We start from the raw sequence: 19,945 nt of genomic DNA on the forward strand, positions 1-19,945 counted from the left end.
TCCAATATGAAAAAAAACAACCAACAAAGTATACATGTCTTCAATTGCATTATTAATGATAAAATTATAATATATCTGGTATTAAATACATCGTATACTAGGTACAACTATAGTAATAAACAAAATCTGGTAAAGATGAAAAAAGTGACATTTACACTAAAAACCAAATTGACTTTATTGCTTCAATGTTGTTCAAGTCGATTGATTTTGTTAGTAAATATATATATATATATATATATATATATATATATATATATATATTTGAAATTCTGGTTGGTAAACCACAATTTTTTTTGTCTAAAAATAAGTAGTAAGTGAATAGATAAACGTTTAAAAATCACGAATACACACAGAAACAAATGAACACTTGTGCAAATTATCTAAAAGATAATGATCAATGTTTTGTGAGGAGGAATTGACAAATCATAATACTCTATGAAAACCTCAGACGTTCATATCAGTGTCGTTCTAGTTAATTATTTTATTCGATTGGAACATTCTATATACAGATGATTTACTATTGATCAGAGACAAAACATGAAAAACACATTTCTACAAAATTCATGTAAAAAAAACAGTAAAGCACCATTGAAATGTATGATGATATTGATGATTACCACAGTAATTTAAGTATAAAAGAAAGCTAACAGAAAAGAATGAAGCAAAATATTGAATTAAACTATGCATAACTGTGATATATGCTACTTATGTAGACAGATAGAAGTAGTATGTAGTACCAATCCGAGTGGAATGCCTACGAACAGAAGATTGAAATGAAAAGACAGAAGAAATCTAAAAAGCAATCAAAATTACATCAGGAATGAAGGAACAATGAAGTTCGTCGGAGACAACTGACGGAAGATGTACAAATAGTGTATTTAATATATGGTTTTCATAATTGATGAAGGTACTCTGTAATTTCACCTTAAACAATAAATTGGTCTTTCCTATTTGAGTGCTCGCTCATTGTATAACTGTACTTACATATGTAAAAACAAAATTTCGTTGTATAATTAACTTACCACAAATTCAAATATAAAATTCAATGTTTTCTTTGTATGTACAATATCGTGTAAAATCACTATATTGGCATGTCGTAAAGCTTTCAATAAGGACGCTATCAAAATGAAATCAGATAAAGAAACAAATTACATAATGAAAATGACACGTATTATATATATATTACACTAAAAACTTTAGAAATGTATACTATATTGTAGATAAATATGTTCATATTCATTTATTCTTACACCTAATTTTTAATGCGATATATTTGGCAGTAGGCAATGATAGATTAAAAGTCAACAGAGACCAATCAAAATCGAGGTCGATAGGACAAGCTGAGTTATATGTTGAGAAATTCGAACACTTCACTTCTACCTCAAGTCTGCGCTGATGTTGTTCAGAAGAACAATGAAAACTACACAGCCGAGACATCCAGTTCAAAGAGAAAAACTTCACCTGAATGGATGAATTAATTAGTATTTATCTTAAAATTTATGCCGAACTATAAAAATCAGGTAGAATATTATTGAAAAATTACGTAAATGACAACCATGCCAAGAAAATGATAATCAAAATACCCTAAACCCATTAGAACTAAAGTTTCCAATTATAACACAATTATTCATAGAAGTGACGTAAACACATATAGTCACATCAGACGAACAATATTGAGAGAAATGATAAGAGGCATTACAAAACAATCATGTTTCGTCATATCTGGGACTCATCAATTCGATGTAATCGAATGCAATTGTTGGTATTTATACTAATACTCAGAACAACTACTGTTCACTTTAAATAAGGTCCCATAATCAACTGACTAGTAATTCAAATAGCTACTAACGTTTTCAGCGGGTATAAATTTACACATAAGGGTTTGTAGGATTTCACTGTACAAGTTATGAATCGAACTTGACCAATCTACTTACTGGAAATATTGAGACAGTTCGCCATGGATGTAAACGTACCAATAGAGACAGCTGTATTACGGTCCTTAATATCAACACAAACCCTTAAAAAGAACGTTTTAGATGCTACATCATTTAATCAGACAATTAATTGAAATAAAGAATTTTGCGAATAATGGTATGTGAATGCATGGAGTAAGTAAACATGACAAAACAACTAGAAATTATTTGTGATTATAAGCACCGAAGTTTCTCGTTGACCTTAAATATAGGTCATTAACAGGAAATTTTTTTCACTTAATTTACAATGCCATCAGTAAGTCAGATACAATTAACGATTCAATCCTCTAAGAATATAAGATGAAATAAATAAGTATTCTTGTGTATAACACTGTGGTAATTGTACAGAAAATAATATTGATTATCCATAGTCTGATTACGCATAGACTAAACATGACATTTAAAAGAAAACCAGACCAAATAACGCTGATCGAATCAAATTTCTAAAAAAAATATATATACTACACTATTTTGGTTATCTGTTTCAAAAATTAAGCTACTCGTTGCACAGGTATTCACGTACTAATGATATGGTACAATGATTGGTGAAAACAATTTTAGAAAAAAGATTTCTTGTTGGCCACTTTCAAGTACGAAGTAGAATGAAGGATTAAGTTAACAAACATATAAGATGTTGTTTGTTATAAAATTTTGGAAAAAAAACAGATACTGGAAGTCAGCCATAATTAATGTCAAACTTAAAACATGACTGGATCGGTTAAAATTGAAACACTCTAGCAAAACAGTGATATAAAAATGTCAAGACAAATGTCAGAGTGGTGGTAGTAGTAGTAGTAGTAGAGATAGTAGGAAGCATAACTTTCTAGATTATCATATGAAGGATTGTTATTCAGATTTCTATTGATTAATTAATAGACACTTGTATTGTTGTGTATTTAGATTCAACTATTTCTAAACTTTCGTTTAATCCATATATCCTTGTCAAGTATTTCGTTATTCCAGACTTTACATGAATCAACTATTCCACCATTACTCACTTATCACTAAGTTACATACACATAATAATTCTCTAATTCTGTTTCTATGTGGTCAGACGCTTCAAGTGCATTATTGTGTCAGCTTCGAGTCATGGTTAAGTACAAAAGAGGACTGATCTGCTTCCTATCTTCATCATACAATTGGTCATTTTGTTAAAAGGAGCACGAGAGCTATCAAGAGTTAAGGTCTTGGTTGTTGTTCATCAGTCGATATGGCAAATGGAAAACAGAGGATCACCGATTCTGTTGGTAATGTAGGCGAATCAATCGATAATCGAATTAAAGACTGATCACAAGACTGCAACTTTTTCATTACGGCTCCAATATAGCTCAAGGAATTTTTTCTCATTTCTTCCGTATGACACTCATGATGATATGTCATATGTAGTACATTGATATAGTTTATGTGATAAATTTAGTGTTACTGTATATCAATGGTCAGGTAAAAGCTCAGAAATTTAGCATTTTGATTATTTTTCTAGTTTGTAGCAAATTAGCTAAATGCTCCAAACTAGTAATACTGTAATGGAGAATCGATTGTTCAGACTGACGAGATACAGCTTTAATGGTGTGAAACGATCCAATGAACAAAATTTCTGCATAATATTAATACAATTCTCAAGTCGAACCTTTGTACACAGTTGTCAAATAATCACAAAAAAAACACAGAAACATCGATTTGAAAATACCCTTAAAAAACATTCTTACTTTGAAAAATGAGGACAACATCCCAAGATTAGAAAAATAAGCAACTTTGATTTACCCATAGTAATAGAAAGGGTCAATTATTTGTTATGTTTATTCAGTCGTGTGATTTATTTGTCAAACCTTTACTATTTTACAGACAATTTTATTAACGTCACAACCTAAAGGAAAGTTCATTCATAAATTTTTCAAGAAGTGTATAATACCATGTCTTCATTGATTGTGATCAATAACGATTATGTCATTGACTGTTCATTCTACATTTTGTCATACTTTATTCTCAATAGATGATAGGCTGATTCTATTTCAATATGTCTTTTGATTGCTGTATTCCGTAAATGACGAATTTCGAAAATCTTTCCAGTATTATCACAGCACAAACGAGCTCCTTTCATTGAAATTATGTGGACAGCTGATGGGACAGAAAGCTACTTTAAGATATGATCTATGCAAGTCAACCGACGATTAGTTACTGTTAGTATGAGTGAAAATGGGATTTTTATAAGTTTTTTTTTCTTTTAAACGGAAGGAATAAAAGATTTTTAAAATGTCAACAAGCATTGACCAGATTATTTATAAAATATTGGACAAGCAATTCATCTTGGTAGATCAATAGCACATATCTTTTCTAACCAATGTTAAAACACATCAATCACACACTAAAAAAACGCTGATACGTTTTAACTGACAGTTTTTCCGTTGTAAACCTAGTGTATTACTTTCTGTAAACTGCTGACACAATATAAGGAAAAAACAATAATAATAATAGTAATAATAATAATAATAATAATGGTAATGATAAAATACACCAATACAACCTACTCAGGTATTCACAAAACGAAGTAAAACATTAAAATTAAATGCCATTTTATGTAGTTTTGTTTGCTTTTTTGTTACAAAAAAATGCCCAGAGTAAAGTGGATGTGCGTAATTAAAACTGATACCAGTTATTATTATTTACTTAAAGAATAGGAAGTTGTATCGTTTCATATTTTATTTTTCTACAATACTCCACTATCTCACTTTTCAATGTATAGTAATAGGGAGTATGAAATGATCTTAAGAATAAACAAAATGAATAGTTAACCAACAGCAAAGATAATACTTAGTGACTGTAGTGTTTACCTTCTCGAATAGCAGTGAACGGTAAGCCTTCTTCTGGATTTATACGTATTTCTTTGACAGCAACAGCACGACGCATTACGCTAAAGAATGGAAAAAAACCAAATTAACAATGTTTCAGAATAAACAGCAAAATAATGAATACTAGTGTGGGATGAAAACAAACTCATGAAACATAAAAAGTATTGAATCTAACAGTGTAGCGATAGGTACTGGGTTCGAGTCCCAACGTGAAGTTAGGACGTAGATAAATCCGACTGGAAATTCTCAAATAAGATAAAACACGTTTCGTGGGTGCCACTACTAATTATAACCTAAAAAGCAAGACAACATTAAAGAAAAAAACACTCATCTGATTATTATTATTATTATTATTATTATTGATTACTTACTGCAATTAAATCAATATAAACAAAATCCCCTCATCAAACTATAGGGTTTCCGCAGTTCTGGTCAGTCACCCATACTCAAAGTAGAGCCTAGCACAAAAGTGAGTTACCCCAAATTACCGAAACACAACTGTAAAGCGAAATGGCGATAACTACGTAATAATCATATTTATCGACTTACATATAGTGATGTAAGATAAACAGAATAATAATCTACTGATTAAAAAAAAAAGTTGAATATTGTGCGTTGACTTGATTTTCAAAAAGCAAACGAAGTGAATATATTCTAATGGAAACAGTGTAGATATATCTAATGATATGATAAAAATGAACTGTTCAGTTTGTAACATTGAGGGGCAATGTCAAAAGGATATGTGATATAAGTATTCACTTTGAATAACTTCATTCAAAGTGTCAGTTACTACGAATTCACATTCATAATTATTACTCTGAATAATACAACCTCAGAGAAGAAAAATGATGAAAATAGTCTTCCCAACAATAGTATACCGATTTGAATTATAACAATCTCAAGTACGTATCTCTCAAGCGATAGTTGAATTTTGACATCATTGATAATTCACAAACTGTTGTTAGGAAGTTTATTTAAAAAGTTAAAATGTTTGACATTTAATAAAACGGTTTTGTGAAGAGTTTGCACAAAATCAAAGTATTTTCTTTCATAAGCTGTAGTCATCTGTAGAAATCACGATAATCAAACAGTAATGAACTATTTTTATAACCTGTTTATAATGAGAACTATACTATTTTCTACAAAACACTAGAATAATAATAACAGTCGTATGCTCTCTAGAAGTTTGTTTCAGTATTGATTGTTATAAATTTTATTAGACCATGATCTGTCATGAATAACGAAGCATCACATCAATATGAATTAGGATAACAGTACGCTATATCAAAGATTGATTGGAATTAAACGATGTAAACCATTGGTAATCAACTCAACACGGGAATTGTAAACAAACATCAAAAGAATGAGTAGTGATTCAAAACAACTGAAAACAATTGCCCAGGACAGAGTTCGTTGTAGAATCCTGATGCGAGGCCTATGCTCCTTCACAAAGGATGAGTAATCAAATCAACATTCTAAATTTATTGTTCTCTATAAGAGACCTAAAATACTTGTATTTTCTTCTACCTGGTAATAGTGGTATACAGCTGGCAAAGACTCTGTGACTTTTAACCACCGTGCAACCGACAACAGTTCGGTAGATGTTAGTTATTCTTAACTATTTACAAATTCAAACCTCATCTATGTGTACAGAAACAATTTATTCTAACCTTGGACTTTCTTAAATAATCTTTAAGTTATTTTATAGCCTACGACAGTGTGATAATTTATTATTCTTTCCCCATTAATTTACTCATTTCTTTGCTTACAATTATCATTCTGTTTAGCTAAACCTTAATTTAATTGACGCAGTTTAATTTTTTAATTAAAATCTCTTGATAAGTAACATGTGTGACCAAACCGATTTAAATATACGATCATAATCCACTTGGTGTTGTTTTAGTTGTATCTTCCCAGTCTCATGTTTGAATATGTGCATCCTGTGAGGATTGCCTCGATATAGCCTTAAGTCACAAGCGTTATAAGCAAATATGGATAGTGGCTACCAGTGGAATCCAGGACGCACGTTTCGTCCTATTCGGGATTAGTCAGCTGGATGTATCTGCACCCCAGAGTTGATGTTCACTCTGAGACTCGAACCCAGTAACGTTCGCTTCAAACGCCATCGCGTCATCCACTTACCTACTGAGTTCTGATAGCCACTTGCTTGTGCAATGGGGTGAAGTTTAATTCACTTGATATTGTTTTACTTGAATCTTCCCATTGATGTTTTAGGACTGAAATTGATCAGTCACTTATTGGAATATGTGCATCCTGTGCGGATTGCCTCGATATAGCCTTAAGTCACAAGCTTTTTAAGCAAAGATCCGTAAACAAAGGGCAACTATGTCTTCTTACTGTACTATCAAAATATTCAAAAATAGTTTTAAGGAATATTTTAGACTTTCGACTAATACTTAAATATAGAACTATATTAGCTTTTACGTTAAACCAAAGATTTCATATTGAATATCTAATAAAAAAAGTTCATTATATTAGTCGACCTTCATAGTTAATTTCCAATATATTGAAAGAAAACTTGATTGATAGAATTCAATAAGAGTTAAGAATTAAAGGACATTGAAATTGATAAACACTATTTATTGAATATAACAGCAAGATGTCTCTAAAAAGTTCAGATCAGAAAATAACCGCTAACGAAAGTACAAAAATTATATATATATATATATATATATATATATATATATATATATATATATATATATATATATATATATAGAGAGAGAGAGAGAGAGAGAGGTAATAACGAAACTAGGAAAAAAGATTTAGATAATTATATCACATTAAACACTGACTGAAACAATACTAATCAATTTATTGTTAGAGAAAAATAGAATTTTGATAACAATTGTTACCTTTATAAATCATAATGAGAAAAAGAAAAAGAACGCAACTTAAACATTGCTTTAAACATTAACTAAAAATAAAACTCTTATAATCAGTTCAATATCATTTTATTGTCGTATCAAGTCATATATAAATACATATGCTGTTGCCAAGGGTGCACAACTATAGAAAAGTATAAACTGTAAAATACGTATATTCTTAAACTGTTGTTACAGATGATAATCAGAAACTCTTTTTTATGGTAACAAATTTACGGATAGTAACAGATATATATATATTCCATTTACCCAGTCAAAAATATCCAGTAAATGGATTGTGAAAGTGCACACTTCAAATTCATACGTATTAGGGGAAATTACATATACATTGAGCTACATTATGAATTGACGACAGTTTGGAATTTCTACTAAGTGATTTAAAGATAATTGATTATCTGTAAGTTTCCAGGTGATAATAACTAAAAAAATTACCAATTACGGTAAAAACAGATATTTAGAGAATTCTATTTCCAAAATTATAACTCACTTAACCCTAAAAGGTGACTCAATAAAACAGGATAAATAACTAGTCTACTTTCATTTATTAAGTTCGACTTTATTGAACTGTACCGGTTACAGTTTAAATTAAAATTTAGATCCACCTAATAGAGTTCAAGTGAAGTTGCATTACGGTTAGAAACAGAAACCAGGATGCATGATTTGTCCTGTTTACAACTCATCAGCTGTATCTACCTGCAACGAAATCTTGATATTTACATTAAGACTCAAACCAATTGCCATTCAATCCAAATGCTACCATGTTACACACTGAGCTACTGAGTTCAAAAATAGTCTATACCTTGTGCAACGAGTATAGATTTGTAAGGGTTCGTAATTTCCTGTTGTTATCATTTAAGACTATGATTTATTTATCTAAATTCAGTATTTTAATGGAGGACACCTCTCCATCCTGAACAACAACAATAATAAAAATGGGCAATTACAAACTCTTACTATAAATTCAAGTCAATTTTCAATATATATTAAATTGGTTGTAAAGTGTTTTAATCCTTCAAAATAAAATATTTTATAATTTCAATGATAAATCTAATTTTCCTCCAACAAGTGATTACATTACCCAATGCCATAAAAAAATAAATAAATAAAACCATCTAACTATAATCATAATTGAGAGAATAAAAATTCATAAACACCAACCACATATCTAAGTGGTTTATAAAAAAATTATAATAATAACTCAATTTGAAGATAATTTAAAAATCATCTAATTCGTTTATCGTAACTTCCAGTTGCTACACCATATATACATGAATTACATAAATCTAATTTACTTATACAAGAAAAAAAAACTTTCCCACCTTAATAAAATCATCATTAACATTAGAAAACAACTAACTGAATAGTTTATTTCTAATTATATAATCAGGTTTAAATCTCATGAGATCATAAGTATTCGATAGAAAGATCACAATACAACACTAAAACTAATAAAATACATTAGATACATAGAAATAGGATGATATAATATGATTAAAGAATAAATAATTAAACAATAATAATTTATGGATAGAAAAACATTAGTTAGTTTAATGGAAGCTTATAAAAAGCGAACATTAAAATATTTATGCTAAACCATGAGAAAATCAATTCACTTGGTATTGTTTTACTTGAATATTAACCATTGATGTTTAGGACTGCAATTGATCAGTTTCTTATTGGTATATATGCATACTGCCTTAATTTACAAGTATTATAAGCAAAGATGGATAGTGGCTAGCAGTGGATTTTAGTCTTATGCGCGTTTCGTCCCATTCGGGACTCGTCAGAGTTGATGTTCACTCTGAGACTCGAACCCAGTAACATTCGCTTCAAACACCATCGAGTTATCTTTGCTTATAATGCTTGTAAATTAAGGCAATCCATACAGGATGCACATATGCAAGCATGAGACTGATCAATTGCAGTTCTAAACATCAATGGGAAGTATCAAGTAAAACAACACCAAGTGAATTAAACTTCACTCCATTGCACAAGCAAGTGGCTATCAGAACTCAGTAGGTAAGTGGATAACGCGATGGCGTTTGAAGCGAACGTTACTGGGTTCGAGTCTCAGAGTGAACATCAACTCTGGGATGCAGATACTTCGAGCTGAAGAGTCCCGAATAGGACGAAACGTGCGTCCTGGATTCTACTGGTAGCCACTATCCACCTTCGCTCATAAGAAAATTGATTCCGAACATGACTTTTTCATTTTATAATCTTAAATCACAGTGAACTAAGAATGTATAACTCATTATCAAACAAAGTTCTTAGTATCGAAATTTTCATGGCTGATAAATCTATCAATGCTTTTATAACCGTTTACTATAACCACAGACTACTTCTACACGGTAACTGGAGAGGTAGAGAAAAGATGCAAAGTGTTCTATTTCAAAGTTAGTTTCTGTACGGAAAATCGAGGGTATTTATAGTATGTTGAATTTCAAGAAATTTATGAGAATATCAAAAATAGTAACAGTATATACGTGTTCAGTCAAAGACGTAACACATCATTCTTTATTTTTGAAATATTTCATAGATGCTTCTATTCCACGCTGTTAGGATAAAACATTTCCTTGTGGCTTCTAGGCTTTCACAGATTTTGAAGATATTTTGGGACTCATGGTCACAGGATCCAGTTGTATTATATAGGTTGTAAAAGAGCTTAGATATTGTTCAGTTCTTCTGCAAACTAGTATTATTATTATATATGAATATAAAACTGTACACAAGGTGATATTTTAATTGTTAGAAAGTTAAGTTTTCAGCCAGAATATCTATTTAGGTCTCCATAATCGAGTATTATCACTGATCTTCACAAAAAGTATACACCTAAACTGAGTATATAGACCTACACCTATCAAACGAGTTACATCCAAAGTTATGGAAATATTTGAAATGTCAATTTAAAATATCATCTACATATTTAACAGACATTTTAGTGAAATACTTGGGCATAAATTGAATTCTTCAGGAAATATTTGAACATATTCAACAAAACGATTCGTTTGAAATTACATCTTAATTTAGATGGTGGCTAGCAATAAAATCTAAGATGCGTGTTTCAACCTATTTAGGACTTGTCAGTTGGACGAACCTGGATCACGGAGCTGATGTTTACATCTAGAATCAAACCCAGAACCTTTCATCTCAAATGTCAAGGAGTTATCTACTTACCTATTGTGTTCAGATTGCCGCCGAGCTTATGCGATGGGGTGAATTTAATTCATTAGTGCTAGTTATCTGAATCTCTCCATTTACGTCGAGGGACTGTGATCGCTCTCTCTCTAACGAGTCTCACATAAGACTAAGAGTGCCTCATTCACTCCACAACTATACGCCATCCAGCCCTGCTTTTAATGCTTGTGATTAAGTGTTAATATCGCACATGATGCACAAAACCCAAAAGAAACTGATTAATTGCAGTCCTAAACGTCAGTCAGTAGATTTAAAAAAACTAATACGAATGAATTAAATCATAATTCATTCCATTTATTTCGACAAGAAAATCCCAAATTTAAAATGCAACCACCGAATAAACAAATTTTCTAACAAAGAAACACTAACCCATACGTGATAGAAGCCTGTTTCGTAACAATAAAAAATAAACTTTGATTGTCTTATTAGATGCGGCGAACATTTCTTACCAAGTTAAAAACAATATTGGATATTTGAAAAATTTCAATATTCTGATTTACAACAAAATATATAAGCGAACAATATTGTTTTCGATTAGATCCTCATCACGTAACGCTTATTTATGTAATCTATTCCCCTGTTATCATTGACTCAAAAACTGTCTTGACTGGTTTATTAATTTCGTATATGCATATAAATATTACTGTATATTAGAGTAACGTCTGATGAGGATCTAATCGAAAACAATATTGTTGTTCTAAATACTGAATATGTCTATAATCAATATAACTAGCATTTACAGAAATTGATATCCAGTGAAGCAGTGTTGCCGGAGTTTACGTAGCTAAATATTTATGTGTATAGTAATCACGTAATAGCGGCAATACTCATTAGTTCAATCAATAGCACTTCAAAATAGAGTACTGCCACATGAATCAACATTACACTTAGTGTTAGCCTAATGTTCAACACATTTGACTTCCAGAAAAATGAGTTATGTCCGAAATAATTTATAACCCACCTCAGTTTGAACAAAACAGGTAATATCATTAGTCCTCAAAGCAAGGTTTATAAATGTAGGTAGACAGTTGTGTAGATTATTGAGCTTTATCGGAATTATGGAACCGATCAATATTATATCACCGCTCAAAACCTGGAAACTCCAAGTTAGATATTAACACCGTCGGATGACAGCTCAGTGGTTTAGAGGTTAAATGTTCGCGCGCAAGATCGATGGTACTAGGTTCGATTTCTGTGTGCGAAGTCGTGGGTCTCAACTGCTGAAGTCACATACGAGGACGAACCAGCTGTCCAATGCTTACAGGTTTCCAACGGTTCAATCGGCTCATGATTTTAATTAAACTCAACAATCTCCGCAACCCTATACTTTCAATTATCATGTGCTCACTGGGGACTAGCTTCGGGAGGAATTTCACGGGGTTCTAGAAGCTGTGACCAGTTGATTTCAATCGTGTCGGATGAAAAACAGTTACCCACCGAACACGATGGAAAATGTTCGCATAGTATCGTAAAATTAGATAACCTTTTTGCTTGATAAATAAGTTACAGTCTATCCGTTAAGAACTATTGAACAAGAGAAATACGAAAATGTGTCTGCACTCAATATTAATTAACATATTTGATAATCAATTTGTATTTTCACTTATTGATGTGAACAGAGAAACAAGAAGCCTTGAAAAACTACGGAAGTTAATTATGGAGGACGTTATTTCATTTAATTTAAAGCTTGTAAAACAGTAACATTTATTTTTTACCCTAATTTATTCTACAGATCATAAGCTTTCGTTTGATGTATGATTCACTGCCATAGTCCGTCTAGTTCCAAAGCTATTGTAACTTAAACATACTATTGTACGTTGTGGTCGGGTTAGTCATCTATTTATTCATGCATCTTTTTACATTGATCTGAAATCGGGAACCAGATCGGTATTGAGAATAAATCGAACAATGTTCCAGTTGACTTGTCTTCTCTCACTCGCGTACTTGTCAACCAATCAGGCGATAGAATAGTTTTCGCCATTTTTGTTTAACTTCATCATAGATCTACTGATGGAAATAACTTTCTCGTCAACTGAATTCTCGGGTATTGATCTCCTTCCAGAAGGTCCACTTATCGACTAAGAATACGCAGATGACATAGTCCTGTTTGGTGAAGACGCTGACAAAATGCAGAGTATTCGGGTAGCACTGGGCAACAATCCCAGAATGTTAAGAATGCGCTTATCTCCCTCTAAATGCAAGTTGTTGCTTCAGGACTGGTCTGCGTCAACACCTGAACTAAGGATAAGGAGTGAAGTAGTCGAACGCGTTGGCAACTTCACTTATCTTGGAAATCTGGTCAGCCCTAATGGGTTGGTGTCTGACGAAATTTCAGCACGGATTCGAAAAGCTCGTTTGGCTTTTGTCAACTCCCGTCACTTATGGCGAAGGCGAGATATCCGTCTATCAATAAAAGGACGAATATACTGCGCGACAGTCCGTTCTGTTTTAATTTACGGCAGCGAAACCTGGCCATTAAGAGTAGAAGATACTCGTAAGTTACTATTATTTGACCACAGATGTCTCAGAAATATTGCTGGCGTCTGCTGGGATCACCGGGTAAGTAATAGTGAGATTAGACGCAGGGTATTAGGTAATGATGGCAAATCAGTTGATGAGGTTGTTAATCTTCATCGACTGAGATGGTTGGGCCACGCGTTACGTACGCCTGAACACTGATAAGCACGGCGCGCAATGCTGACTAGTGTTGAGAATGGTTAGAAGAAAGTTAGGGCGGCCAAACCAAAATGTGGCATCAGTGCTTTAAGTCAATAACTTTGGTCTGAGTCATGTTGGTAGATGCAGACTGCTTGATTGTGGTCCGCGTGACTATCGTAACCAATGGTTGGAGACTCTTGGTGACATGGCTCAGAATCGATCACAGTGGCGTCGGTGTATACACTCTTTGTCTCCCCTTAAACTATGAGACTAAAATTATTTCATATCTTTCTGTGAAGTAACTTTCTTCCTGTACTATATCCTTATATGCAATCTTTCCTCTATGTATTACACCATTGAGTTGATTGCTTCTATGAATTTGCTGTTCATCTTGCTGTGCTAATGAGGTGTGGCAACTTGAACCGATGCACATATGTGCCTGGTCCGACGTTGTAACTGACTGACTTAAGATTAGACAAAGAGTGAATGAAACTATAACACTGTGACAGATTCTGTGCCATTTCACCTAACATCAACGATTGGTAATGGTAAGCGTTAGGATGCCAATCAGATAGTTTCACCTATAAACATGGCTCAATCCAACAGTCAATGGAGGTTCAATACAACTCATACACAAGTTAACAGATCATGCTCCCTTCCAATCTTTGCATTCTTATTAAATTGACAATAATTCTTCAGTTTTTTTCTGCAGCATTATTTATGATTCTTGGGAAAAGTTCTAAAATATTAACTAATAATATGGTTTATTAACCTCCAACTATGAGTCTAAGAATATAAATTTATATAGATATAGGAAGAATAATTATAAAAATCATTCTAGTGAAGACATAAAACCTTCAAGGTATGGATAATGCAAGTGAAACTTTCTCTAAAATATTCCAAACAGGTAGGTAATTATTTTTCTTCTGTCTAAGAAAAGAAGATTGCTCTCAAAATTTGAAAACCGTAAAATAACTATAATTAATTTATTCATTCATATGTAAATTGGATACTTATGCGTTCACTATTATCACTGTTATTATTATTATTAAGTGAATTTGAGGGGAAATATAGGCAAGGGTATTTGTGAGATACATGCCTAGCTATTGATTATCTCAATATGTTTAGCCAATCAGCATAAATGATAGGTAGTTATAGATAGTCGGGGTAAAAATCAAAATCCAAGTTTCGTGTTAGTTGGGATTAGTCAACGACGTGTATCTATAATCTTCGGGAAACTACTGCATGCCATGAGATTCCAACGTGAATCACCAAGCTTCACAGTATAAGATATTACCAAGATAATATTATGAAATTTAAGAACTCGATGCGAGGCTTGCAGGTCTCGGGTTCGATCCGTGATGGGGTCGTAGATTTAAAGTGATGAGTCTCATACTGAAATAGAACAATCGTTCAGTGCTCCCTGGTTTTTGGTAGTTTTCTAACAAAAGTCAGTTCGTGATGCAGACTAACTATAAGGTTTCAAGAATATTGACAATAATAAATCAAATAAGCTTCATAATTAGGAAAAATATTGGATGAAAAGTATCAAATACAAAGTATAACATTTAGTGAGATAATTATTTATTGTTAAAGAAACAAGTTAGGAATAATAAAACTTTCTTACTGTGAATATCCTCTATATACAGTTGCATAAGAACCTTCTCCTAGAACATCTAACTTTTGATAAGAATCAACACAACCAAAACTACGTGATGAAGACGAACGATTATGAAGTATTCTATTCGGTGATTGTGAATGAGATTGCGGTGTACTATTTGTTGACGGAAATATGTAATTTTCACTAGTTCGTTGTGATGTAACATACTTCCCATTGATATATTGCTGTGAATGTATTGACTTATTATTAGATGCAACCGGAGAACCATGTCGAAAAACACCATTGATAGTGGATGTAACATGCGTTATATCTTGTTGTGAAGGTGAACATATCACATTTGAATCATGTATATTGAGTAAACCAGCCAAACGTAATTCTAAAATAAAATAAACCATTAGAAGAAAGTAACTAATTCAATAGAAGAGGGTTTTGTGGAGATTTTAATAATTGTATTCATGACTCAATTGAAGCTAGAACACCATGAAAAACCTGGACAGTCTCACGCGCGAGACTGATAGGTCCTGGGTTCGAATTTCGCGGGGCGGAGTCGTGGATACGTACTGCTGAGGAGTCCCGTACTAGGACGAGACGGTCGTTCATTGCTTCCAGGTTTTCCATGATGATCTAGCTTCAAATGACTCATAAATCCAACTATAATTCAATAGAATTTAATAATTAAATAACTCTGTTATGAACCTTTAAATTTGAATATTATTAACGGAAATTTTGTATGAGATACACAAGTTTAACAAGTAGGACATTTTAAAGACTTGAACACAAAATTTTGAAGTTAAAGAGTTGCATTAAAGGGGAAGATTTTAAAAAATATTGACGTTAAAAAAAACAGCATTAGTTCATATGAACTAAACGATAAAATATTTTATAGCTGGCTATATTGTTTGCTAGTAGCAGGCCATCGACAGAAAGCTTTCAATACACAACTTTGGTTGTAAGTTTATGATATATTCACGAAGAAGGTGCATCTACAATCTCGAAAAAGTTTATTGTTCACAGTAGCTGTGTTTCCTACATAATCTAATTAGGTGTTCCAGTAAAAGGTGACTATATGGAGTGCACCAATAAGTACATATAATAATTACAAGACAGTGTTAAATAATAATATATGTTAGTTACTGTTTTCTACGCTTGTGTTATGGTCATTTGTTATGTGATTTTGTACAAAGAGTAATTGGACGTAGTTCACAACTTTTTGTATACTTAATCGTGTTACTTGGTCAATCATTCAGTCAAAAACACCGAAGGATAGAATATAAATCTATGTTAGTCTAAGCAGTCATATTCCATAACAGGTTATAGAAAAGAAGCTGACAACATTAAAAACCATAAGGTCAAAATCAATAATATCGAAAGTAAAGAAGAATATAACAGAAAAAATTATGCTAAAATTCAAGATCCAGATGAAAGTTTCTTTTAAAAAAAACGAGTACACTTGAGCTCCTTCGATTGCTCTTCAGTTGTGATACCTAAGATCCTAAAAAGTATATATAATGATTATCTTAAAGATTTTAACCAAAACGTCTGTGCTCTCTGTAAGAGAATTCGCAAACTAATGATATGTTGTCTTTGAAAACTATCAGTATTTCTCTGATCTACTATCATGTTAAGCTAACGTTTTACGTCTGAATAGACGGTGGATGATCAAGTTTCTAACCACTACAGTTGATAATGGTTTCTAGACATATCGATCAAAATGTTATCTTTACGTAAGAAACAACGCTTAACTGTAAGATTCATTTCATTATAAACAAGAAGTTTATCAGAGATAACTGAAATCAAATACTAAAAATCCATATATGTAGTGAAATACCAAAAGTCATGTTTAGTCACAAAACTATCAAAAAGTGTACATCAAATTAGCCCTTTAAAAGAAAGACATAGTGCCATAGATCAAGTAAAGGAAATAACCATTAATCATGAACTAATCAAATTACCTTCAGAATGAGGCCGATTAAGAAAAGAACCTGGAGATATTTTCATTTTATTTACATCAGTATTGGATTTGGAATGTTTTGTTTTACGTGAACGTGATTTAGTTAAAGCAGTTTGTGTTTCCCCACTACCAGTATGACGGGTATTACGTAAAATATTACGATGTCCTTTCACTTGTTTCACGGTAGTTGGTCTTAAACAAAAAGAGGGAACATGAATAAAACATGGAAATTTCAATCGGATTACAATAATAAAAGAGAAAACCAAACAAACAAACAAGGAACAATTTCTTAATTTATAACTGTATTTTTCCCCCTTTTTGTCATTCTGTTTCTGATTGTAACATTTTAAAACCTGCTGTCTGTATTTTAACAACTGTGATGGTTATGAAACATGTAACATATGATATCAATTTAATTCAGATTTATGAGGGTTTTTTATAAAAATGGCTTTTACACAGAATACAGGATTAAATTACGCAAACGAATAAAGCACAACATAAAATACACTTTATGCTAATCAGAAAAAAAACTGCTGTCTATTTTAAAGAGAGGGAGATCACTGCCAATAAGCCTAAGTATTACACATAAATTGAAAAGTTGTACAGTACTATAAGGATTAACACAATATCATGGTTAATATTTAAAACTAGTTACTTTTTTTACATGATTAATGCCTTAAAAGTATTGTAGTGTTTAAGTGTTATCAAATCATTTTGTCCAATCTCATATGACATTGTAAATCCGTACTGCTGAGTGTGATTTAGCAATAACCTTGTATTGTTCATTGGAATTGAATGAATCACCAGTTCATGATGAACAAAGTTTATTAAGAACTAACCAACATGAAACAAAAAATTATTAACAAGCGACGATTTTTCTTATTGTACCGAAGTACATATATAATCCATTTTTGTTTACTGCCTAGTTAGATATTCGTTGAAAGTCGAATGTATTAAGCAATGAATCACGATTTTGAACTGCGTGAGATCTCCAGAAGGTCAGTCCCAAGTAGGTTTGTAGGTAAACACTGGTGAGTGTCATACCACGTACAAAACAACTGTCCGGAACTGCTTGATTTCCAATGATTGCCCAGTTACAGTCAGTTCGTAACATAAACAATAAAATACCAGGTCTAGTTGAAATAAATAAAAAGTCAACATTAGATTGTACTGATGCAGGTCTCCTGTTAAAGGACTAAGTCATCATATTATAATTTTAAACCTGGTCTGATTGCATTTTATTGAGTATTGACTCTAACCAACTTACTTCCTAATCTATGTTAAGATAAAATCCAAACATAACGAACAGTAATATAGATTGGGGTTATTTATACCTGTACACTTTTCCACACTTAAATTAATGAGTAAAATCATCCGAAATTATTTGAAAGCTTAGAGGACATATAAAGTTATTCAATAAACTGAAATCCAGGTAGATGTTTTTAACAATATAATTAAATAATGCAAACCAATTCTATAAATTTATTGTGCTAAATTAAAGGGTATGTAAGTGCGAATATATGTTCTAAATTTTTCGTTTAAATATATAATGCGAAATACTTGAATAAAAGTTGCATACATAGTAAGAATATTACTCACGTTGTTGTGGTGGATGGATGATGTAATAGATGAGGTTTAACTACTATACTATTCCCGATAGCTGTAGCCGATAGGATGGAATTCCAAATTCCTGCTAATTTGGATGTAGAAGAAGAAACTGATCTTGGTCTGGGTCTTGAATGTGACCGGTTGTCAGAATCATGCGCTACACACATAGAACTTAAAGGAGACTCATCATGAAAATCCCTTTTTAATTGACTTGATGAAACACAATGACTATGAGCAGGATGTATTGGACGGCTGAAACGTTTCCCACTATTACTATAAGGATTTTCTGAGTTTACATCTGTTTCAGGTTCAGATGAAATATGTGCGGGAGGTGTATAGGAGAATCTAGATCTTCTTTTGGACACTCGAAATCTGCTGAATTTAGATGCTGGATTATGTTTATTAGATGGTGGAGAAGATTTACTCATCCCACCAGTTAAATCCTCTGAATGCTGATGAGAAAGTGTATCTCGATTAATGTTTGAAGTTAAATATTCTTCACTGCCAGATCCTCTTATAACGGAACTTGAAGCAAGAACACTACCAGCGGAATGATGCCAACGTGCACGAGCAATACGACGGTAACTAGCTGATCTAGATGTACCAGCTCCTTGATTTGGATATATTCGTCCCAATAAAATATCTAAAAAATGATAATTTTTAACGTAAAAATATCTGTCCAAAAACCTTGTTCAAACTTATAAAACAAGGCTAAAAGCAACAGTATTTGTGTGAGGGCTAGTTATGCTACTAACTGGTTTCCTAAACATATTCATATGAAACAGTTTTAAAACTGTGACTTAAAGCATGAAATTCATGTGTTCAAACCGATAACCCATAATTAAACAACATAGGGAGATTAACATCAATAAATAGCTTTTTGTAGGTATAAAAATACATAATACATCATGGTAAGCAAGTGTAAAAAAGTTAATAATGAAAGGGTGTGACACTAAAAAAATATCAAGAAAAATTATACAACAAGGTGACAAATATCTTTGATTCATAAATATCAGTCCTATCTAATGTATATTGAAAACCATAAAAAACTGTTGTTTCTTCAGCATCGCAAAATAAATTAAGGTGTAATAAATAAATTTCAAAAAATATTTCCTACACAAACGTACATACAAACACACACACACATACACAGTAACCATGAGAAACAAGAAGCTTTGAAGTAC

The 19,945-nt window shown here is 32.0% G+C and overlaps 1 protein-coding gene across 1 annotated transcript in view; it reads right to left on the bottom strand.

Moving 5' to 3' along the window:
* Positions 1-19,945, bottom strand: part of CDK15 (Cyclin-dependent kinase 15) — a gene marked incomplete at its 3' end in the record, with an annotated part of 52,646 nt that overhangs the window by 18,726 nt on the left and 13,975 nt on the right. Inside the window, exons 5-9 of the mRNA XM_012941147.3 lie at positions 18,753-19,404; positions 17,155-17,345; positions 15,209-15,578; positions 4,802-4,881; positions 1,023-1,117 (exon numbers count right to left, since the gene is read on the bottom strand). Coding sequence (XP_012796601.3) covers positions 1,023-1,117; positions 4,802-4,881; positions 15,209-15,578; positions 17,155-17,345; positions 18,753-19,404 — 1,388 coding nt within the window. The remainder of the gene's footprint in view (positions 1-1,022; positions 1,118-4,801; positions 4,882-15,208; positions 15,579-17,154; positions 17,346-18,752; positions 19,405-19,945) is intronic.

Source organism: Schistosoma haematobium, chromosome 1 (assembly GCF_000699445.3).
Source record: "Schistosoma haematobium chromosome 1, whole genome shotgun sequence".
Lineage (NCBI taxonomy): Eukaryota > Metazoa > Platyhelminthes > Trematoda > Strigeidida > Schistosomatidae > Schistosoma > Schistosoma haematobium.